The 19,953-nt window shown below is 27.7% G+C and overlaps 3 protein-coding genes across 13 annotated transcripts in view; all 3 read left to right on the top strand.

Annotated features, from left to right (window-relative positions):
- The window catches only part of LOC145183410 (protein NDRG3-like), a 61,315-nt gene that overhangs the window by 16,406 nt on the left and 24,956 nt on the right, over window positions 1–19,953 (top strand). The gene's annotated exons all lie outside the window — the stretch shown is intronic.
- Window positions 2,373–12,157, top strand: LOC145183723 (regulator of microtubule dynamics protein 3-like). Of its 4 annotated transcripts, none has more exons than XR_016451490.1 (12): window positions 2,373–2,624; window positions 4,526–4,567; window positions 4,671–4,978; window positions 5,060–5,165; window positions 6,012–6,123; window positions 9,305–9,365; window positions 10,325–10,400; window positions 10,910–10,974; window positions 11,136–11,234; window positions 11,369–11,422; window positions 11,626–11,706; window positions 11,856–12,157. XR_016451490.1 is itself a non-coding variant. In XM_090083985.1 (12 exons), the coding sequence occupies exons 3-12, from the start codon at window positions 4,695–4,697 to the stop codon at window positions 11,901–11,903; spliced, it is 999 nt and encodes a 332-aa protein (XP_089940111.1). In that variant the 5' UTR covers window positions 2,373–2,624; window positions 4,526–4,567; window positions 4,671–4,694; the 3' UTR covers window positions 11,904–12,157. The 4 variants fall into 4 exon arrangements, 3 of the variants coding, with proteins under 3 accessions (XP_089940111.1, XP_089940112.1, XP_089940113.1); XM_090083985.1 differs by having other exon boundaries at window positions 10,910–10,987; XM_090083986.1 differs by lacking the exon at window positions 2,373–2,624 and adding an exon at window positions 3,032–3,176 and having other exon boundaries at window positions 10,910–10,987.
- Window positions 12,869–19,900, top strand: LOC145182919 (beta-alanine-activating enzyme-like). Of its 7 annotated transcripts, none has more exons than XR_016451485.1 (6): window positions 12,870–13,489; window positions 13,758–13,947; window positions 14,184–14,538; window positions 17,642–18,334; window positions 18,504–18,717; window positions 18,817–19,900. XR_016451485.1 is itself a non-coding variant. In XM_090083980.1 (5 exons), exons 1-5 carry the CDS (start codon window positions 12,951–12,953, stop codon window positions 18,862–18,864), a joined length of 2,208 nt encoding a protein of 735 aa, XP_089940106.1. In that variant the 5' UTR covers window positions 12,869–12,950; the 3' UTR covers window positions 18,865–19,900. The 7 variants fall into 7 exon arrangements, 3 of the variants coding, with proteins under 3 accessions (XP_089940106.1, XP_079914319.2, XP_089940107.1); XR_016451484.1 differs by having other exon boundaries at window positions 18,504–18,721; window positions 18,817–19,816; XR_016451487.1 differs by having other exon boundaries at window positions 12,872–13,489; window positions 17,642–17,811.

Raw genomic sequence — 19,953 nt, 5'->3', positions numbered from 1 at the left:
TTTATTAAAAAATTGTAATTAAGCACTTTATGTGGGGGAAGAGGGGCGCGAGATCGGTGTTTGCCCCAGGCGCTATTTACCCTAGGTACGCCACTGATTGCACCTATTGGTCAGGTAAAAAAACTTCTGGAGGTTTTTATATTTAATATTCTGATAAAGTTTATTATGTAATAAAAAGGTTTAAATACTAAAACTAAATTAATCTATTTATTAAAGTCTGTTTATACGACTCTGGAAACATACCTTTTTGGTAACTGTTATTTAAAAACAAAAACTTTTTTCATGAAGCTATCCTATGCGAAGTACAAAATTTCGATGCCTGCGATAATTTGAATATTTCTACAAAATAAGCAGGAGAAAAGTGAAAAAACTTGTGTGTTTTATACCGGTCTATAAATGTTTTCCGGCTACTGAAGATGACTTTCAAAGCCAGTCGACATTTTACGCCAATATACTTGTTGTAACTTAATATCGTGGTGTTCAGTTTAGCGACTCTTAGAGAATTCAAAGTTTTTTTTTAAAGTGATTTAGTAAATGAAGTAAATTTAGAGACCTTAGTGGAAAAACCAGCGATGTCAAATTTTCTTCTTTTAACAAAATTAATTTTTAAAGTTTCAAACGCCCGCTTTTCCATTGGGTTCTGTTTCATTTTTATCCTCTTTTATAAGGACTGGAGATAATATTTTCACTTGATAATTAAAAATAATGTATGAAAAGAAACATGCTTGTTTGAAGGTTTTAAAGACAACAAAGGATCAATGAAAGAAACAGTAAAAAATACGTTTTAAAACTCATTGTTATAAGAAATTTAAAAAGCTATATTTTCCTGCGAGAAAACACAGGTGAAGGTCTTATGTCAGAAATCTATATCGGGTTTTAATATATAATTGCTTACATTAAACAGACACCAATATTAGCGTGAGATAATAACAATATTAGCATTAAACATTTCAACACACCAATATTAGCGTGAGCTAATAAAGGTGTTACATCAGAGTAGCATAAAGTTATAATGCTTTATAAAAACAGAGTATATTTTCTTAATTCTAAGGAAACAAGTAAAAAAGAAAAAAAAACAAGGGGGTGGGGGTGGGATAAGATCTGCGAATTAAAAAAAGAGCGAGAACGACAAATAAACTTCATTTTAAAGACAAGTAAGTAAAAGAGGGATGCAATATAATGTGCAATATAATGTGCAATACAATGTGGAATAAATGTTATACAATCTCGATGTTTTTGAGTTGTTAGACAGTTTAAATATAGTTTTAAGGCTAAGTATATTTGAGTTTGTCACTATGAAAACTTTCTTTTTTTTTTCAAAATTTAATTTTAATTTATAAAAAATACTATGATTACTATAACCTAACAGATGTGATTACTTATTACTTGTATTTTCGATTTTCTCTTATAATTTTTGCTATAAACTTTGAGAAGAGGATTTTACGTGGATTCCCGAGGCTTCTGTTCATTGATAGGCTAGTTCTCGTGTTTTATTTGCATTTCTATATTCTTATTCAAACTCTTTTTGATAACAGCTCAATAACGCTCGATCCGATGGGTTTTAGTTTTATCATCCATAAGACACACAGCTCCTTGTTATAAACAAGATAATAATACAGTTTTAGTTGAAAAATGTAGTTTTGCGTATTTATCCATTAAAGTATTTCACTTTAAATGTTTTAGAACCAAGTTTTTTTTTTTAAACTTCGTTTGGACTGGTTGGCATGGTTTTTCAGAATCTTTGACGTTTTCTACTCCAGTCATTGTTACTACCTGACAATAGGCTCGCGATCCAGCTGTTCTTTTGGTCCAACTTTTACTGTTGAGAAAAGCTAATATTTTTATTGAAATTTTTTCCAAACATTTGCCTGAATTTAAAAGACATTTTTTTCCGTTTAAAAAAGAAAACACCTGAAGAATCTTAAAACAACAGCGGTTTTAAAGTAATGAAATAGAGAAGAGTCCCTCTTAATTGAAAGTTAAGTCCGGCAATTTCTATGCTCATAGGAAAAACCGATTGTCGTCATTAAAAGACCAAAAAGAAGTTGATCAACAATTTCCTCGTTATTGACTTTGATAATCTAAAAGTTTACTAACTTTATTACTTGTATCAGATCAGGATCACTTACAAAAGTTTTTTCCGTTTGGTACTAAACAAAATTGATTTTTTAATATAAATAAATTTTCACTTTCTAGCATCAGGATAGGTTCTTTAATTATGATAATTATTTTCCGGACATAGTTTAATCGTAGACTATTTAAATATATGGATTAGACTTTTTTATATTGAAATCAATTAATTAAGCTTGCTATTGACGTTAAAGCGACAAAGAAAATGGGGGTTTGAAATAAAACTTTAATCTATTTTAGTTGTTAAAAAATGTTTCAAGCTTAAAAATACCATACTGACAGCTTTGAAAACCCATCATACCATTAGCTTGACAGCTGAAAATTTTCTACTTAAAGATACAAATTACGCGCAGTTAAGGGTATTTCTCATTACTCATAACAGTTTGGCGTAAACTGATCTTGAACAAGACAATACAACAGCATAAACTTCATAAACTATAGTGTGGAATGCGTTTGAATGCTTCTCAAGTTTGTATGACTACCTGGCGAAAATGGTGGGGTATATTTGATCATTGTTTTCATATTTTCTAAAGTAATTTTACTAAAGATAACTAAAGAGCATAAGTTACTTGTTTAATCTAATCGATTTTTTGTTATTGAAAAACTATCAGAAGAACTGTTTAAAAACTTTAAAAGAATTAAGGTTTGTGAGCCAACTGAAGGAAAAATCTTTTTAAATATAACGCTGTAACATTTTATCGAAGCTAACGAAGATACGTGGAAAAAAAGTAAAAAAAAAAGTAAAAAAAAAAAAATAATCAAACGATATTTTCAATTAAATGATCAATTTAGAAATTTTTTACTACAAATTAAAAACTTACCTTTAAAATTTCAAAATTTCAAATCCAACTAGAGGTTATTGTTGCTTGGTAGTTACTATGGAGGTGTGTTTGTCTGCATTGTCTTCAAATACAATATTTTGACGTAATGTGTAGTGAATCTGGTGTTTTTTTGTATCAATCAGATTACGCTATTTTTTTAAAATTTATTGTGCGCACTACGAATTATATAGGTGACGTTAAATGGTTGAGGACTTGTCTGCTAATGTTAGTAGGTTGTTGGTCGTAATTAGTTTTCATTAAAAAATTAAGCGAGGTGACTGAAAGGAGGATGAGACTCCTATTGATCATCTCGATTATTTAATCCGATTTAAATTGCTTTAATCACACTATTCTTGAAACATTAGAAAAATTTTTTAAAATAGTTTGATATAATTTTAAAAGTTTTTCCAATGTTATGAATATCAATATTAATTTATTCTTTGATTTCGATCTTTATCACTGAAAATGCGCAGACCCCAATTGAGTTAAACGTGGCAGAATCGTGGTCTTCAACGCCGACTAGTTTTTGGGGATATTTAGATAAATATTTACTATTTATTTAAAAAATAACAGAATGCTATACTTAACTAAAACACGAAATTTAAATTTTAAACAAAATTCATTTAACATTACTTACCCCCAAATTTTTTGATACCTGACAAGTTTAAATAAAGACTCTTCATTTCAGGATAATGAACGTATATTTACTTGCATAAAAGGTGTTTAGATATTGGTGGCTGGTGCATCATTAGTTTAGGAAACGTTTAACGAGGGAGGGGAGGGTTATGGGTATGTAAGAGGCTGTAATGTTGCAGCATTTGAAGTTCTAGTAACTGTATAGAGTGAATAAAAATCCTTATTACTTTATACAAGTATATCAAGTGCTGCATATATATTGGCCTATTACATATAAATTAAAACAATTTGCCACTACAAAGTATGAGTAAATTTTTGCTATTGATTCATTTAAATATTTTAAAAGATAAATAAACCAGTGATAGTTGTTCTTAGTAAAGCTAATTACTTATATAGCACAATGCAATAATATAGAAATATAGAAATAGAAATAACTATTGATAAGTATATTAACTTTTAGTGTAGCATCCATAGTTTACACAAATATTAAAATACTGAGGATTCTAAGTCATGTAAATTCTTTGATTTCATGTTTATATTCTCTATATTTATAAATGCTAGTTCTTTAAAAAAAAAAACAGGTTTCTGTTATAAATGAAAAGCTCTCTTGCTGAGAAAAACATTATGTATTTAATAGTTAGAATGATTAAGTATATAAAAGAAAAATTCACATAAAAAAGTATTATGAAAACTAGTTTGAAAAGTGAGGAATTGAGAATGACTTATGATTATTTAAAAAACATTGACTCATACTCTGTAAAAGTGTTAGGAGATGCAAAAATGTGTTAACATCAAATTATGTTTTGATTGAGGTTTATAAGGGTTAGAAAGCAGCAGTTTATAAAAATGAGTTGCTATTTTCTAACCCCTACAAACTTTTTTTGATTTAAAAATATTCTGAGTTACAGTTTATAAAGATTTCATACTTTTTTTCATAGCATTCTTAATAATCTTACAAATGGAGTGATGCAAACAACCAGGTTTGCTCTTTTTTTTCCTCCTGTTTGTTTTTTTTTTAATGTTAAATTTTTTAAAATCAAGTTATATTAAAAATTCAAATGACTTTTGCATGTTTCCTTGTAGACTTAAAAGACATCCTCCAAAAAAATGTCAATAATCACCTATTTCAGTCCTTTTGATTTTTCTAAAAGTTTTGCATTTGGGCTTGGTCTTGGAGTTGGTATTGGTGTTATGGCACGTAGAATAATAAAGGAAAAAATGAAGCAGAAAGAACTTCTTATATCATGCTTAAAACGATTAGCTTGTGAGGTTCGTCAACTTCGAGAAACTTTTCTTTCTGCAGCAAGAGAAACTTTAAACCAGCAAAGCAGCAGTTTGAGTGATGATGATGAATATTTTGATGCTGATAATCCAATTGTTCCTGTCAATACGTAAGATTTTATACTAAAGTTTGTTTAGTAAATATCTGTTATTAATATTATAAACAAGAATAAATCATGACTTTTTTTCAGATCTGATAATCTGGAGTGCTTTATTGAGAAAGTTGACAGCTTAATTGATGGTGGATATAAAGATCAAGAGCAAGCTCATATTCTTCTTCTTAACAAAACTAAACAGGTTTTATTTCAATTTTTTCATTTTATGTTTAGCTATTTGTAAGATTTAAAGATATATTTAGAGTTTAAACTAGTATTTAATTGTTGTTTAAACTAGAATTGAAATATATTTGAAGTTAAAACTAGTAATTAAAGGTAAAAATTTCAGTTTAATGTATTTAAAATAAAACACTGTTTATAAAGTTTTATATTTTTATTCAAAAATAAAAATTAAGGTACAAATATTTAAAAAAATCTGCTATTTACAAAAGTGTTGCTAGAATGATAAAATATTTCAGAGTTGCAGAGAATGTTTTAAAAGTATCAACTTTTTTTTTAAAAAAAAAACAAAACAATATTCATGTATTTTACAGATGATTTTGTAATTTTAATGAAAAATGCATAACAGAATACAGACCAAAAAAATACAAGTGAATCAGTGAATCATAAATAGTATTATATTATTGTTCTTTTATATGTTGTATTAAAGTTCAGAAATTAAAATAAACCTTGGATTAAAGCCAATTTTATAAAATTTCTCTTTATCCTATTTGGTCTTGACATGATTAAATAGACAAGAAAGACATTTTAAATTATTTCAGTTACATCTATAATTTACAAGCTTGAGTATTTTCTCTTGAGAGATGGTCAAGTAATTTTACAATTTGAAAACAACCCTGCATATCCAGGAGAAGCAACTAATTTTTCATAAGTATGAACACGAACATGCTCTTTGAGTATATATATAGTATATATATTATAATATATAAAATATATAATAAATAATATATTAAAATAAATATAAGCTAAGAAAATCCTAACCTATACCTTTTTCTATTTGAGAGAAGAAATTTTTCCATATTTATAGATACCAGATAATATTGAATTACTATGGCGGTATGCTAAGTCACAATACCGTGTTGCCTGTATTAAAGAGAAGGCTGGTGATCAAGTAAATCAAAAAAGTATGATAGAGGAAGGTATTTCATCTACTTTTCAATTGTTTAAAGCAATAGCATTTATTTCTGTACATATTTTATTATTCCACAACATATAACAATACTTTTAACAATCATAAACAATAATAAAAAGTTGTAGAATGATAAAATACTGATATAATTTGATAATTTAAAGGAAATGTTAAAATACAGAAAAATTAAAAATTGAAGTGTGCCACATCAGAAAATCAGAGAGTATCAAACAGAGTTGGAAAAATTCAGAAATTTTTTTTTTTTTTTTTTTTTTTTTGTTGTGAAAAAGTGATAATTATTGACTAAAATACTTCTAAGTTTGGTTTTTTTTAAAGTCTTTATGTCATTTTTTTTTAAGACATCTAAGATTTTTTGAAGCTCTGCCTTTCAAAAGTCTGACTTTTGTGTTAAATCTTTTTATGTCTAATCCATAAATATTTTTCTTTAACTTTTAATACTCAAATGAAATTAATGTTTTCTAACAAATCCATATTATGAGATAAACAAGTTTTCAAGTGATGATATACTAAGTATCTATGTTGTGTTTTTCAGTTTTAAATGAGTAATAACAAATAAGGTACAAAATCCCATCTTAGTCATTTGAAATAAGTTGAATTAAAAATAATTTGTATGTTTAGACATACAATACTATAAGATTCTAGAAAAAAAATTTCATTACCTTGCTAACTATATGTTATTTTGTTCCCTACCCTTCAAGACATTGAATTGCTTATTGATTAAACTTATACTTATAACAAGTTTTAAATAACAAATTTATGCATGAAAGTAAAACATGGTTGCTGTTGTAAAACAAATTTATGCATGAAAGTAAAACATGGTTGTTGTTGTATAACAAATTTATGCATGAAAGTAAAACATGGTTGCTGTTGTAGACACATAAAGAGTTTTGTGAAAATAAACTTCAAAAAAAGTTGATTTTTATCTTAAAAAAGACTGGTGTAGAAGTTGGATACTTGTTATTGTTTGTTACAAAGTGAAAAACCAAATGCTGATTATATATAATTAAAAACTTTAAATTTTTTTTTCTTCTATATAGCAGGTAATAAAGCAGTTAAAAATTAATTGAAACAAAAACCCCTAAAATTTTTAAAAAGAAAAAAAGAAAAAAAAAAAGAATTTAGTTCTTTAAAAATGTGTAATTTTTTTCTAATTGCAAAGCTATAAAAGTTTAATTTTAACTGCCCTCAACAATGCACGGATCAATTTTTGAAAAACAAAGCTCTGAAAAAGCTAAACTTTTTGAAAAAAGATGCTTTTTAAAAAGTTTTTTTGACCTTCAAAAAAGCTTGTCTTTTATAAAAAAAAGAATTGTTTAGACTTTTGAAAAAGTCAGAGTTTTTGAAAGATAGAATTATAAAAAAGTTGGCGTTTGGAAAAAATGGAGCTATTCCAAAACTTAAACTTGTTTAAAATCCATTGAAAATTATCTAAGTTATAAAGTAGTTTCTAATTTTCTAACTCTGGTATCAGCCAATCAAATCAAAGCCAATCAAAGAAAGTCAAAAAGTATCATATTTCAACGTACAATAATATTGTTAAACATACAAAAGTTTATTGCTTTATTGTACTCTATGATCATTATATTTCCTAATCAGAAAATGTGTATTAATGTCAAAAAGTGAATATTTTTTCACATTAATACATTTTTTATCAGTGATAATATAGTTACTGCAATTTCAATAAATGTATTGAAAAATATAATTGGATATTTAAATGGGTGTTGTAAAAAGCACAGGACATTTATATTTTTTACATATTTCGCTCAATTTTTTATTGATGTTGGTCAAGAAACTTCACTTTCATTAATTCAAATAATTTTCATTATTCTTAGACATAACAAACAATCTATTTTTCCAACACACACAACTTTTTAAGAGCTTTTCTAATCTAATCTGTTTCACTGCAAGCTTCAATTCAACTTGTCACTCACCTGGTTGATCAACTTGTCACTCACCTGGTTGACTAAGTACAAAAACAAGCATTTGCAAAATGAAAGTTCATTTTTTGTATACCATTTGTGAAAGTTGAATGTCTGAGCATATTGGGCACACACATTCATATCCATCAATATTGTCCACGCAAACCTTGTTATTTCCACATGAGAGTGAACTGTTGCACTATTTTGTTGAAATGCCAACTGTCGCTACACACTTGATTAACATTTTTTCAAGCTTTTGGTAAAAGATTTTTAATTTAAACTTTGTAGTTTACCATATCTTTGTCCAATTTCATTATTCCTTCCAATCACACCTAACCACAACATAATTTTTAGCAAATTTATTTTATATTACATCACCTTTTCCATCAGCACATCCATAATTTATTGCCCAGATCTCTTGTTTTGTGCATTGTACAAGCTCTTAATGTCAAGTAGCTACTCATCAAAAAATAAAATCCAAAATGTTTTTTTTTTCTGAAATTGTTTTGCACCCAAATGGCAAATTTAATTCTTTTCGTCTTTTGACGATTGGTAAGTATAGACCTTGTCCTTTTTTTGTACACCTTATAATTTAAAACACTTTTAAGTATTTGGTAAATCAATTCCTTTGAAGTTTATAATTTAAAACACTTTTAAGTATTTGGTAAATCAATTCCTTTAAAATCTCTCTGGGTAAAGTTCTAAGGAGTACTATTTGTTCCAATCTAAATCAGCTTTCACTTTGCAAATGTTTGTTTTTATACTTGGTTGACCAGGTGCCATAAGTTGATAGCACATTCTTGGGCTATACAAAGACCAACTGAACCATTCATTGAAAATCTTTTACAGTGTGTCACCTTTTTGACACTTAGAAAGTACTATACTTTGTGAGTTGATACTTTTTAATATTTAAAGTCAAACCAAACAAATATTTATTCAATTTTTAAATAAAATTTTGAGATAAACCTTTGTAAAAAAAAACTACTCAACCAGTAGTATAAAAATTGAGTGAGATAAAAATACTCCATTCTTTTTGCCAAATCTGTTATAAAATCTGTTATAAATCTGTTATAAAATTCTTTTTGCCAAAATAAGTTTCAATAAAATCTTTTCATAATTGGGAATATTCAATTTTTTTTTTTGTTGATTAAATAAAATATAATCTAAAGTAAATACTATTAAAAGAATGAAGAAAAAATTATCAAAAGGCTAAAGAAAATTTAAGTAATTTGTTACTTGAAAATTTTCTAGGCATTAAAACTGCTGAAAGAGCACTTCAGATAAATGACAACTGTTATCAAGCCCATCAGTGGTAAGAGATTTTCTAGTTTTTTTTTAAAGTTAAAATTAAGTTTTTTACTTTCTTCAAAATCATTTGTTAATATTATCTTTTTGTAAATATCATTGTGGTATATAATAAATCTCAGAAACATTCAATTTACCTTTTTTTGTGATTATCAAGAAAGGTGATTGTTACAACAGTGATACAATGAAAATAGATACAACATGCCAAATAGCAGGTAGTTACAATTGTTACAACATAATAGCAATCTTCAGGGAGGCAACACTTGTTGTGGTAACACTGCTGTTGTGATAACTCTGTTGCTGTGGAGTTGTTGACAATCTGATAACTGCTTAAGTTGAATAATCTGATGATGATAAATTGGGCTAGGTAATCATATCTCTTTAGACTAGTGCTTTGGTACAAAACCATATTTGTGTCTTTTAATACTTTGCATCTATCCAGGGGAAAGCATAATTCTCAGAACTCATATTTGTTCATTGAAGTCAGTTTTCATACAAAAATTGATGTGGCATTTTCAGACCATCTGACAAAACTAAGTCAAACACCATGACATTGTTGAGAGGCATTCTTCCAATTGTTGGGAACTAGTAAAAGTTTGAGAATGAATAATTCTGCTGTTGTACACAGAATTCACAGTAAAACATTTCTCATGCAAAAAACAGGAAAGTAGTTCTTCTCTTCTTCAGGATGGTATTTGATCTTTCAAACCATTTTACCTGGGAAAAACAAAATGCTTTTTAAATGATTTTTAGCCTTAAGTTTTTTTTTTTTTTTTTTGTTTTTATTATTGCTTTCCTGTTATTCCTAGCAACCTAAAAAAGTATGAAATAATCTTATAGTGTACTCCAAGCTTTGTTTTACATTTTGGCAATGTCTTTGGGTTCAACGCCATCCATGTCACGGTTAATAATTAACTGATTTTTTGCTCTCTATCTTTTATAATTCTCAGTATTTTTTTATAATAGGTATGCTATTCTAATTGGCACAAGCATAAAGTTTCAAGAAATTAAACAGAAAATTTTGTTAGGTTATGCATACAAGGTAATGTAAATACTCTTCTAATTATTTTATAAACATTTTAGTATTGTTAAAATAATTAAACAGTAATAGAAAGTTTTTTTCTTTTTGAATTCATTTAGAATGATATTCAGTATGGGTTTTTCTTCATACTCTTGCAAAAGAGGTATAAAAAAAGAAAGATATTCTTATAAGAAAAAAAAGTTCTTTGGAGTGTGCAACGTGAAAACCAAAACAAAAAAAACAAACTGTAGCGTGACTTTTTTTACAGCATCAATTTAAAAAAAAAAAAAAAAAAAAAAGATAATAACACTAACATTTGAGTTATAAGACTAGAAATATTTTTGGTAACTAGTTCCAACTACAAATACAAGTTGAAATATGATATATGAAAAGTAGTTGTATGTAATAGTTGTCAAAAACACAAAATCTTAGAGTTGTAGGAGAATTTTCTTTTTAGTTTAATTCAATTACCTTTTTTCTTTAAATAACCTAGAAAGTATATGAAATAATAGGTCCTGTTTTTCTCATAGGCACACATAGAAAAAGCTATTAATTTAAATCCAGATGATGTAACATCTTATTACCTGTTAGGGAGGTATTTATTTGAGGTATTTACTTTAATTAGTAATAAAGAAATATTAAATAATGCATTCAATTTAATACAGTGACCTAACATAACCCACCTTAGTATATTTTAAAATGGAGTTTCTTTGTAACCTTAAAATCTTTTTAAGTTTTGTTAAAATAATCTCTTAGATTTATATGCTTCCTTGGTATATTCGAAAAGCTGCTTCCACATTTTTCTCTGAAACTCCCACAGCCACTGTAGATGACGCACTTCAATATTTTTTAAAGGTTTTCTTTTTTTTTTTTTTTTTTTTTTTTTTGTAAATATTGAAGCAGAACTTTTTAAATATAATTTATTACTTTATATAATTTATTTAGCTATGCAACTATTGTATGTAACTTTTTGTTTTATTTACACTCAGGCAGAACAGTTAAAACCAGGATTTTTAATGGGAAACTCACTTCATTTAGGGAAAGTGAGTATTTTCTTTTCTTCATCAGTGGAAACCATGTATTTTAAACCATGTATTTAACAGATAAATTTATTTTCTTAATGTTTTTAATATTCACAATATTTTTAACGTTCTATTTTTTTAGGGGTATTTTGTATTCATTATATTATAAATGAAAAGTAGTTAAACAAACATTTACAAACAAAACTAAAATTTATGCTTCTTAGTGTTATTACTATAAAAGTTGCTATCCAGAAGCAAAGAAATGGTTTCTTCAAGTGGCCTCTGCTGTACCTATGTCTGATGAGGTAAATTAGATCAATTAAATTGCTGAATACTACCTTAATTTTTTCTTTTTAGGATTGTCTTTGTTAAAGCATAATTACCTTTGTGTTCAAGGTTATTATGTTAGATTATTGTTGTTTGTAGTTTATTTAAAATAATTTTTTTTTTATAGGATGACATCATTCAAAAAGAAGCAATTGAGCTACTTAAAAAAGTTTAATATTTCCTGTTTTGTATCTGAACTATTTGAAGTTGTAGAAGAGGGTGCTTTTCTTGCTGTTGGTTTCTTAGTGGTACCTAATGTTGAGATTTCACTTTTTGTCTGGTTGAGCTATCAAATAAAAGGACAAGAATCATTTTAACAGCTCTGAAACCCTTATTGGATAAAAAACTCATGTGGAGTCAAAAAGTCTTTTCTTTTTTCTTTTTTCTTTTTTTTTTTTTTTCTTTCAGTCTTATTGAAGCTTTTAAAATAAATTTTTGTTCTTATTGTTTTATAAGACTCAAAAATAAGAAAATCTTAAATTATTGTTATAGATATTCTTATTGGAATTGAAAAAAAAAAGAATAATTTTTTTGGATTGAAAGAAAAAGATTGTAAGTAGGGATTTTTGAAAATGTTTCAAAGAAATGTGCATTTGCTTAATACATTGTTAGGATAATAACAAACCTTCAGATAAATTGACTACTCCTTCTTAAAGTATTAACACTTGTATAATGTAGAATGTACAAGCATAAGATGATGCTTTTGTCAGTTTGAACAAAATTTTTGTAAATACCAAGATTGCATCAGTTTGATGCGCCAATCTCTTTTTGATGTAAAGCGCTTTTTAAGCCTAATAGTATTTATTTTTAAACTCTTGCTCTACAATTTATGTATATAAGTATGCTTTTCATGAAAAGTTATGGTATTGTGTAAGCTTGTACTATTTGTTGTGTATATTATATTTTTATTGAAAACAATCTTGTATTTTTTTGTGACTTTTTTTTTAAAAGCAAACATTTAAAATTGTTCATGTTTAAGAACACAGAGCATGGGGGGAGGTGGGGGTGGGGCTGGTTGAATGTGTGTAATTTCCATAATCTATACTGGTTTTTATAATGCTAATCCAGTTTTGTGAGAGGTGCGCTTAAGTATTTCAATAAATATAAATTTGTTAAGCTTTTTATTTCTATTTTCAAGAAATGTTGTTTTTCATAGATAACTTCATCATTTTTTTAAATACTTTCAGAACTTTTCAAATATAATTAGTTTATAGAAAAATCAATGTTTTTAAAAGATATCCTTCATTTAAAGCCTTCTGAACAGGCTGCTGTTATATTTGATGATGGGGTGCATTCTGATGTCATGTCCTATAAAAAGTTTCTTTATGAAGCGCAGAAAGCCTTAGCTGAGTTTAAGTCTAAAATTTCTTCTTACCCATCAGTAGTTGGAATTTTGTGTCCTCAATGTGTATACACTCCATTATTAGTTTACACCTGTTTTATAGCAAACCATATATTTTTACCATTATCTCAGGATTCTAATTCATGGATAAGAGATTTAAAGAAATGCAATGCAAGATATGTTTTTGTTCACCAAAGTATTCTGTTGCAGACATTAGAAGTACTAAAAAATGTTATTGAAAGCACTGCTTCAATTTCTTCGTTGGGTGGCTTATACACCATATTAGTAATCAAACTTGATACAAGTATTTTAACCTCATCAAGCTTTACTTACATCATAAAAAGTTCAGGAACAACTGGAACATCCAAAACTATACTGGTACCTGAACAGAGTTTTGTACCAAATTTAATTGATCTCTTGTAAGTTAAACTTAGTAAATTTTTTTAGTTAAGTTCTTTTTTTTAACAAAAGAAAAAATATATATATATATATACATAATTTTTTGATTTTTTTCATAAAAGAAAGAAAAAGTAAAGTAGTGTTCTTTTTGTTTTGTTTTTGTCAAAATGTGATTTTAGGTGATTTTTTGTCTCGTTTTTAAGGTCTATTTTTTGAATATTACATTTTGCCCAAGAGCTTTTATTAGTTTTATTTTTAAATTTAATATTTCCATGTTATTTTATTTAGGAATATATTAAACATACATCAATCTGATGTCATTTTTGTTTCTTCAGCATTAACATTTGATGCTTCAATTATTCAGATTTTTTTGGGATTGTGCTCATCAGCAACATTACTTCTTGTTTCAGAGCAGCTGAGGCGTCATTCTGAAAATATTGCTAAGTGTTTAGAAAAACATGCTGTTTCAATTCTTCAGGTTGCTCACAGTATTTTTAGTATAAATTTGTTTTAGTTTTTTAGTTTTTTTTTAAAAAAAAATTATTTTTTAGTTTTTCTTTATAAAAGTAGTATTTTTTTTAGTAGCAATATTTCTTTTATAAAAAATCAGATTATTTTAGTTTAGGAATGTTGTTGTTATCTCAATACAAACATGAAATGTATCTCTATTGGAAAGAAGTAGTTTTAACTTTTTTTACCTCTTTTTTTTTTTAGTGTACTCCCTCATTTTTGACATTGATAGGAGAAGATTTCCAAGCAAAACATTTATTCCATAATGGAAGTAAATTGAAGGCTTTAGTATTGGGTGGAGAATCTTTTCCATCAAAGGGAAGGTGCATCAAATGGAAAGAGGCTTTACCTGAGTTGCATCTTTTTAACTTATATGGAACAAGTGAGGTTTCAGCATGGGCTAGTATTTATGAAGTTAACAGTGATGATTTTTATACAGAAGGGAAATTGTTTGAGTCAGATTGGGTTCCAATTGGAAAACCATTAAGTAAAACTGTAATTGAAGTTCAAAATTCTTCTGGAGAAGTCATAAAACATGGATTGGGAAACATATGGATTGGTAAAAAAATCACATTTAGTTCTTTTTTTTTTTTTTTCTACTTATTTACATTTTCTAATTATTTTACAATACCGTGTCAATATTGTGTTATTTAATAGGTTGTAATAGCACATTGTTTATGTGCTATTACAACCTATTAAATAACACAGTATTGACACAGTATTGTAAACCTATTAGAGTGTGTTAATGTACTGCTTTTTAAAATAGTGTACTGTTATAATTGCATATAATTTTGAGAGTTTTTTAGATTTTTTTAAGTGCACATAATATCATAACAGCAATTTTAAAATTATCTTACATTAAAAATTATTCAAAGTTTAAAATATTATTATTTTCAATATTATAAAAATACCATCCAATAATTCTACAGTTGCCATAACCAACCACAATAGAGTTTACGCATTAGCTCTATTATCTTAAATCACTACTTATTTGGCCAATCCGCTGTGTCTAATACCTATCTCACTCATGATGTAGCAATAATGTTGTCTATCTTGCTCACAATATGCGCTATTCTAATATGTCCTGTAATGATTGTATAGAATTATGACCACTCTGTTGCTACATTTTCTTTTCTGAATGATAACAAATTCATTCAATTCTACTTACTTTTAATTTTTCAATTTTCACTTCGATCAAAATACAACTAAAACTTGTTTAAAAAGACTTATTTCACAAAAGCATTCTTTTTTCAACTTTTATAAAACACATACAAAAAAAAAACTAAATCCAGTATCTGTTTTTGTAAATTTGAGATTTCAAACTTGAAATTTGTTTTTGTCCATTTAATATTATTATTATTATTATTTTTTTTTTTTTAAAAAAAAAGTAAGGTTCTGAGATTTTTGAAAAATTTCAAAGTATGATTTAAAAAGTAGCATTAGAATTATTGTCTGTGCCATCTATGGCTGTTAAGAAGTTATGTTTTCAGGGCCATTTTTTGTTTATGAAGATGAAGTTGAAGGGAAAACTTGAAAACATAGTTTTGTTATGGTTTGCCAATAGTCCAGGAGGCATGACTAGAGTCTTAGGCAGACTATTCAATCAATAGAACCGTATACATAAAAGACAACCATGTCAACTCACATTGCTTTTTAATCACCAACATTATTAAAATTACATATTTTGTCCTGACATCATCACAATAATCAAAAAACACCATCAATTACTTTAATGTAGAAAATACCAATTTTATAACTAAAAAAACAACCCAGCAAATTGTCCAGAATTTTTTCAAAAATTGTCCCACAATTAAAGATTTCTTGAGTTATTTGAAAAGCCAAGTCTGCAATAGAAATCAGGAAAAAAGATTGAAAAGTTTATTGGTGGAATGAAGTTTTGAAGAAACTACCATTAGAGGTTGTACAGAGCTAGGGTAACTCATAAAGGTTGGATAATAGCAGAAAAAAAAGAAATTAGTTTTGTTACTTTTTATATTTTTTTAGGATTTCCACAAGTTTCATATTAAAATGGACACAGTAAAATAAAATAAACTTCAGTGGACACACATAAGCAAAATACTTAGGTGAAAACTGAACATGGATTTCCCTTCACAAAAATAAAACAACACAATTGAAGAGGTCAAAGACAAAAATGGCATCAAAGTTAGATAATAGTTTTAGAGCTGTTAAGACCCAACTTATAACATTGTAATGAGCCTTTAAAACCTAACTTGTAATGTTAGATAATAAGTTAAAAAGACTTTAAGTGATCTTCTGAACAACTTTATGTTTAACAGATTAGTTTTGCATTAAAGAGGCTATATATCAAAAAAAACTTTTTTAAAAAAGTAAACAGTTTAAAGAATTGGAAAGCACTGATTGACATCCACCAATTTGACCTTTTCAATTGTTTACCGTTCATGGCTCTTGTCTAAGTTTAAGGTCCCAATTTTGCAAAAAGGTGAACTTTGCATATCTCCATTAATGCTGGGCTAAAGAATCAGTTGAATTTGTGACTATGCTTGTTTATTCCCTGTTAGCAACAAACCCTGCTATTTTTTTTCATTGGATAAAGATTTTCTCTTGGACCACCCTGTTTTTAAACTCTAAATATTTTCTGGAACCTGGCCTAATGTGCAAGGATTTTAACTCAAAAATCATAGCATATGGCCCTGCTGTTTTTTTCTGTGTGCTCTTTAGCTGTGCATCTGACTTCTCGATCCACACTTTTGTGATGAAAAGAATTGGTGATAAAACAGAAAAAAGTATTTATCTTGCATATTGTCAACTATTTCAGTTCTATACTCCATTGAGTTATCTGTACCTGTACCTCTTTTATCTTGTCCGCAATTCCTCACTTGACATTATCTTAAGCAAAAGCAATGTTGATGACAACATCAACACTGCCACGGCTTTTACTTTAAGGCTGCCATTTTGAGAACATTTCAATTAAGATATACAAAAGACTTTGTTTGCCCCCTTGATTGCCAAATTGTGTATTCAGCAATCATAATCATTCAGAATAAATAGTGCGTGAATATTTTCAGTAGAACAACTTTAGCAAACTGTGTGGGAACTTTTTCTAATTTTTCTAATTCTGCATATCAAACTGCTCTGATCTTATTTAAAAATTTCCTGTATTAGATAAGGCCACAGAGAGTTTTTATGGGTTCTCAAATAAGACCCATCCTAAATGATAAAAATTTTAATTTGTACATGCATGACCTTTTATTGACAGCTTAGAAAGTATTTTGATCTTTATACAAAAAATTCCTTAGCATACACAAAAGACATCCAAATACACAGACCTTGTTAGACTAATTTTTGAAAATTGTGGATGATGAGCTAAAATGGGCTATAAAACCAAAGCCAGAAAGTTGATTTAAAACAGATATTAAAAATAAATTTCTGTTCAAAAAGTTACAAAATTCTTTTTAAAATTTTTTTGAACAATGTAATTAATGATAAATAAGTAAATATAAAGTAAATAAATAAATAAATACAAAAAGCAAAAATCTCAGGTAAATACTTTTTTGAATAACTTAAAAGAGAAAAAGGTTAACCAGCATAAGTTTAACTTAAAACAGACAGGAGGGTTAAGGAGGTTGTAAGGAGGGTTCTGGATGAGAGACATAATTAAATTGTTGATTTTTTTTATGTAGGAAGCAAAGAAAGAGTTTGTAAAATTGAAGACTCAGACGAATTTACAAATGACAAGTGTGTCATGAGGGCAACAGGTGATTTAGGTTTTCAGGATGGAGAAGAAATATTTTTTAGTGGGAGATGTGATGACCGAATTAAACGCAATGGAATTTTTATTTCAACAATTCAGGTAAACAATATAGTGAGAAATATTCCTGGAGTCAAAGAAACTTTTTCAACTGTAGATAAGGAAATGAACAATATTTTGATAGTCTATTATGTTCCAGAAAACCACGGTGTCAAGATTAATATTTTTGAGTTTATGTTAAAGTCGCACCCTTCTGAGTTCATTCCTGATAAAATTGCAGCTGTAGATTTCTTTCCTTTAACAAAACATGGGAAAATCGATAAAAAAGAGTTAAGAAAAATGATATCAAAAGAAATTCTTGATTGGGATGCAAGTTACTTAAAAGCAATTGTCACAAAATGTTGGAATGAAGCATTAAGAATTAGTCCTGAAAACGTTATATCTAATGAATTAGAATTTTCAGCATTAGGTGGAAATTCATTTATTGCAGCATATCTTGTAAATAAATTGTGTGATTTCTTCCACCAGAAAATAAGTTATGAAGAAATCTTTGTAAAAGTATTAACGAGTTCATTGAATCAATTTATTGAGTTTATTACTTCATTTGTTGGTATTGCAGTTGAAAGTAAGCTAGAAGTTGATACAAGTTCTTTCAGTAATTTTAAAAGTCAGAGGTGTAACCACTTTAATGCTTTGTTAAAAACACATGTTAGTCAAACTTGCATGTGCTCTAGATATTTTTCTGATTTTTATAGAGTTTCTTTTTCAAACTTACCAAATAACTTATTGTTTAGTCAACAGTGGCATTTTGATTTGCAAAAGTGTGTTGATGCATCTCCACTACTAGTTTTCTATGAGAACTTTCCAGATGGAATTGTTTACATTGGATCTCACTCTCATATATTTGTTGCTTTGTCCTTAAAAAATGGTGCTCTTTTGTGGAAGCAAGTTTTAAGTGACCGCATTGAATCCTCTGCTATTGTTTCTCCAGACGGAAATTTTATATGTGTTGGTTTGTTATTTTATAATTTTTTGTATGAGATTTTTTTTATAAAACATTTTTTATTTTAAATTTTTAAATCATTTAAAATACAATATTTGTTACAGGTTGTTATGATGGATTTATTTATGCACTTGACCATGCAACAGGGATGATACACTGGAAATACAAAACAGAAGACATTGTAAAGTGCTCACCTGCCTTATGTAAAAAGCATGCACTGATTATTGTGGGTTCTTATGATAAACACATTTATGCATTGGATGTTACTGTTAAAGTATGTAAATGGAAGCTAAAATGTAATAGCTCATGTTTTGCCACACCTTTGGTTATAGAGGAGCAAAACTGTGTTGTTGTGGCATTATTGTCTGGTTCCTTATGTGCAATTAGTATACAAACAGGTCAAAAAGTTTGGGAAATAAATTTCAGTGGAAAACCTTTATTCTCCTCACCTTGCTTATGCAAAAAATTTATTTTAGTTGGTTGTGTGGATGGCTTTTTATATGCTGTTGATTTTAATGGTATCCAGTTATGGAGTTATGGAACAAAAGGTCCAATATTTTCATCTCCTGTTGCTGTATATGAGTATGAGGAGTTGTTTTTCATTGGAGGTAATGATCAGATACTCTATTGCTTAAATGAACATGGATTTTTACTATGGAAATATAAAACAAGCTCTCCAATATTTTCAAGTATATCTGTTTTGTATGCAAGTTCTTTTCAAAATAGTTCTTTGCAGTATGAGATTAGTGTGGTTGTACTTGTAATAAGTACAAATGGAGAAGTTTGTGCATTAAAATGTAAATATTTTCCTCAATCAGATTTATGTATGAAATCTACATCTGACATCAGAAAAAATAATAATAGCATAGCACATGAGAAAGTATCTCTGAATGATAATGACATGGTTTCTGTAGGTGATGTATCATCGGTTATTGAACCGTCATGCATTGGGTTATATAAATTTTCTGGAGAGATATTTTCTTCACCAGTTGTGTTCAACATGAAAATGGTGGTTGGTTGTCGTGATAATAAAATTTATTGTATGAACATATGTGATTTGTATAAAGATGTGTGAATAATACAAACATGAATTCTATGGACATATGTGAATGTAGTCACTTATACATCCCAATAAGCTTTCAGACCAAAAAAGTATTTTGGAACAAAAAAAAATGTTGATTGTTAAAATCTTAGCAAATTTTCTTTCATCCTGTTGTTTCAGTTTTTATGATCAAGTCAAA

The sequence above is a fragment of the Hydra viridissima genome, unplaced genomic scaffold (genome assembly GCF_058129835.1).
Source record: "Hydra viridissima isolate aposymbiotic clone 2 unplaced genomic scaffold, HvirCarnegie_v1 scaffold_4, whole genome shotgun sequence".
Taxonomy (NCBI): domain Eukaryota; kingdom Metazoa; phylum Cnidaria; class Hydrozoa; order Anthoathecata; family Hydridae; genus Hydra; species Hydra viridissima.
This window is presented reverse-complemented; position numbering and strand designations above follow the sequence as displayed.

Excerpts from the sequence above, each read along its gene's own strand:
- LOC145182919 (XM_080058193.2), top strand. The coding sequence starts at position 12,951 with ATGTTTTTAAAAGATATCCTTCATTTAAAGCCTTCTGAACAGGCTGCT. Across the intron at positions 13,490-13,757 it reads CCAAATTTAATTGATCTCTT|GAATATATTAAACATACATC; the intron begins GTAAGTTAAACT and ends TATTTTATTTAG. Across the intron at positions 13,948-14,183 it reads ATGCTGTTTCAATTCTTCAG|TGTACTCCCTCATTTTTGAC; the intron begins GTTGCTCACAGT and ends TTTTTTTTTTAG.
- LOC145183723 (XM_090083985.1), top strand. The coding sequence starts at position 4,695 with ATGTCAATAATCACCTATTTCAGTCCTTTTGATTTTTCTAAAAGTTTT. Across the intron at positions 4,979-5,059 it reads CCAATTGTTCCTGTCAATAC|ATCTGATAATCTGGAGTGCT; the intron begins GTAAGATTTTAT and ends ACTTTTTTTCAG. Across the intron at positions 11,707-11,855 it reads CTGTACCTATGTCTGATGAG|GATGACATCATTCAAAAAGA; the intron begins GTAAATTAGATC and ends TTTTTTTTATAG.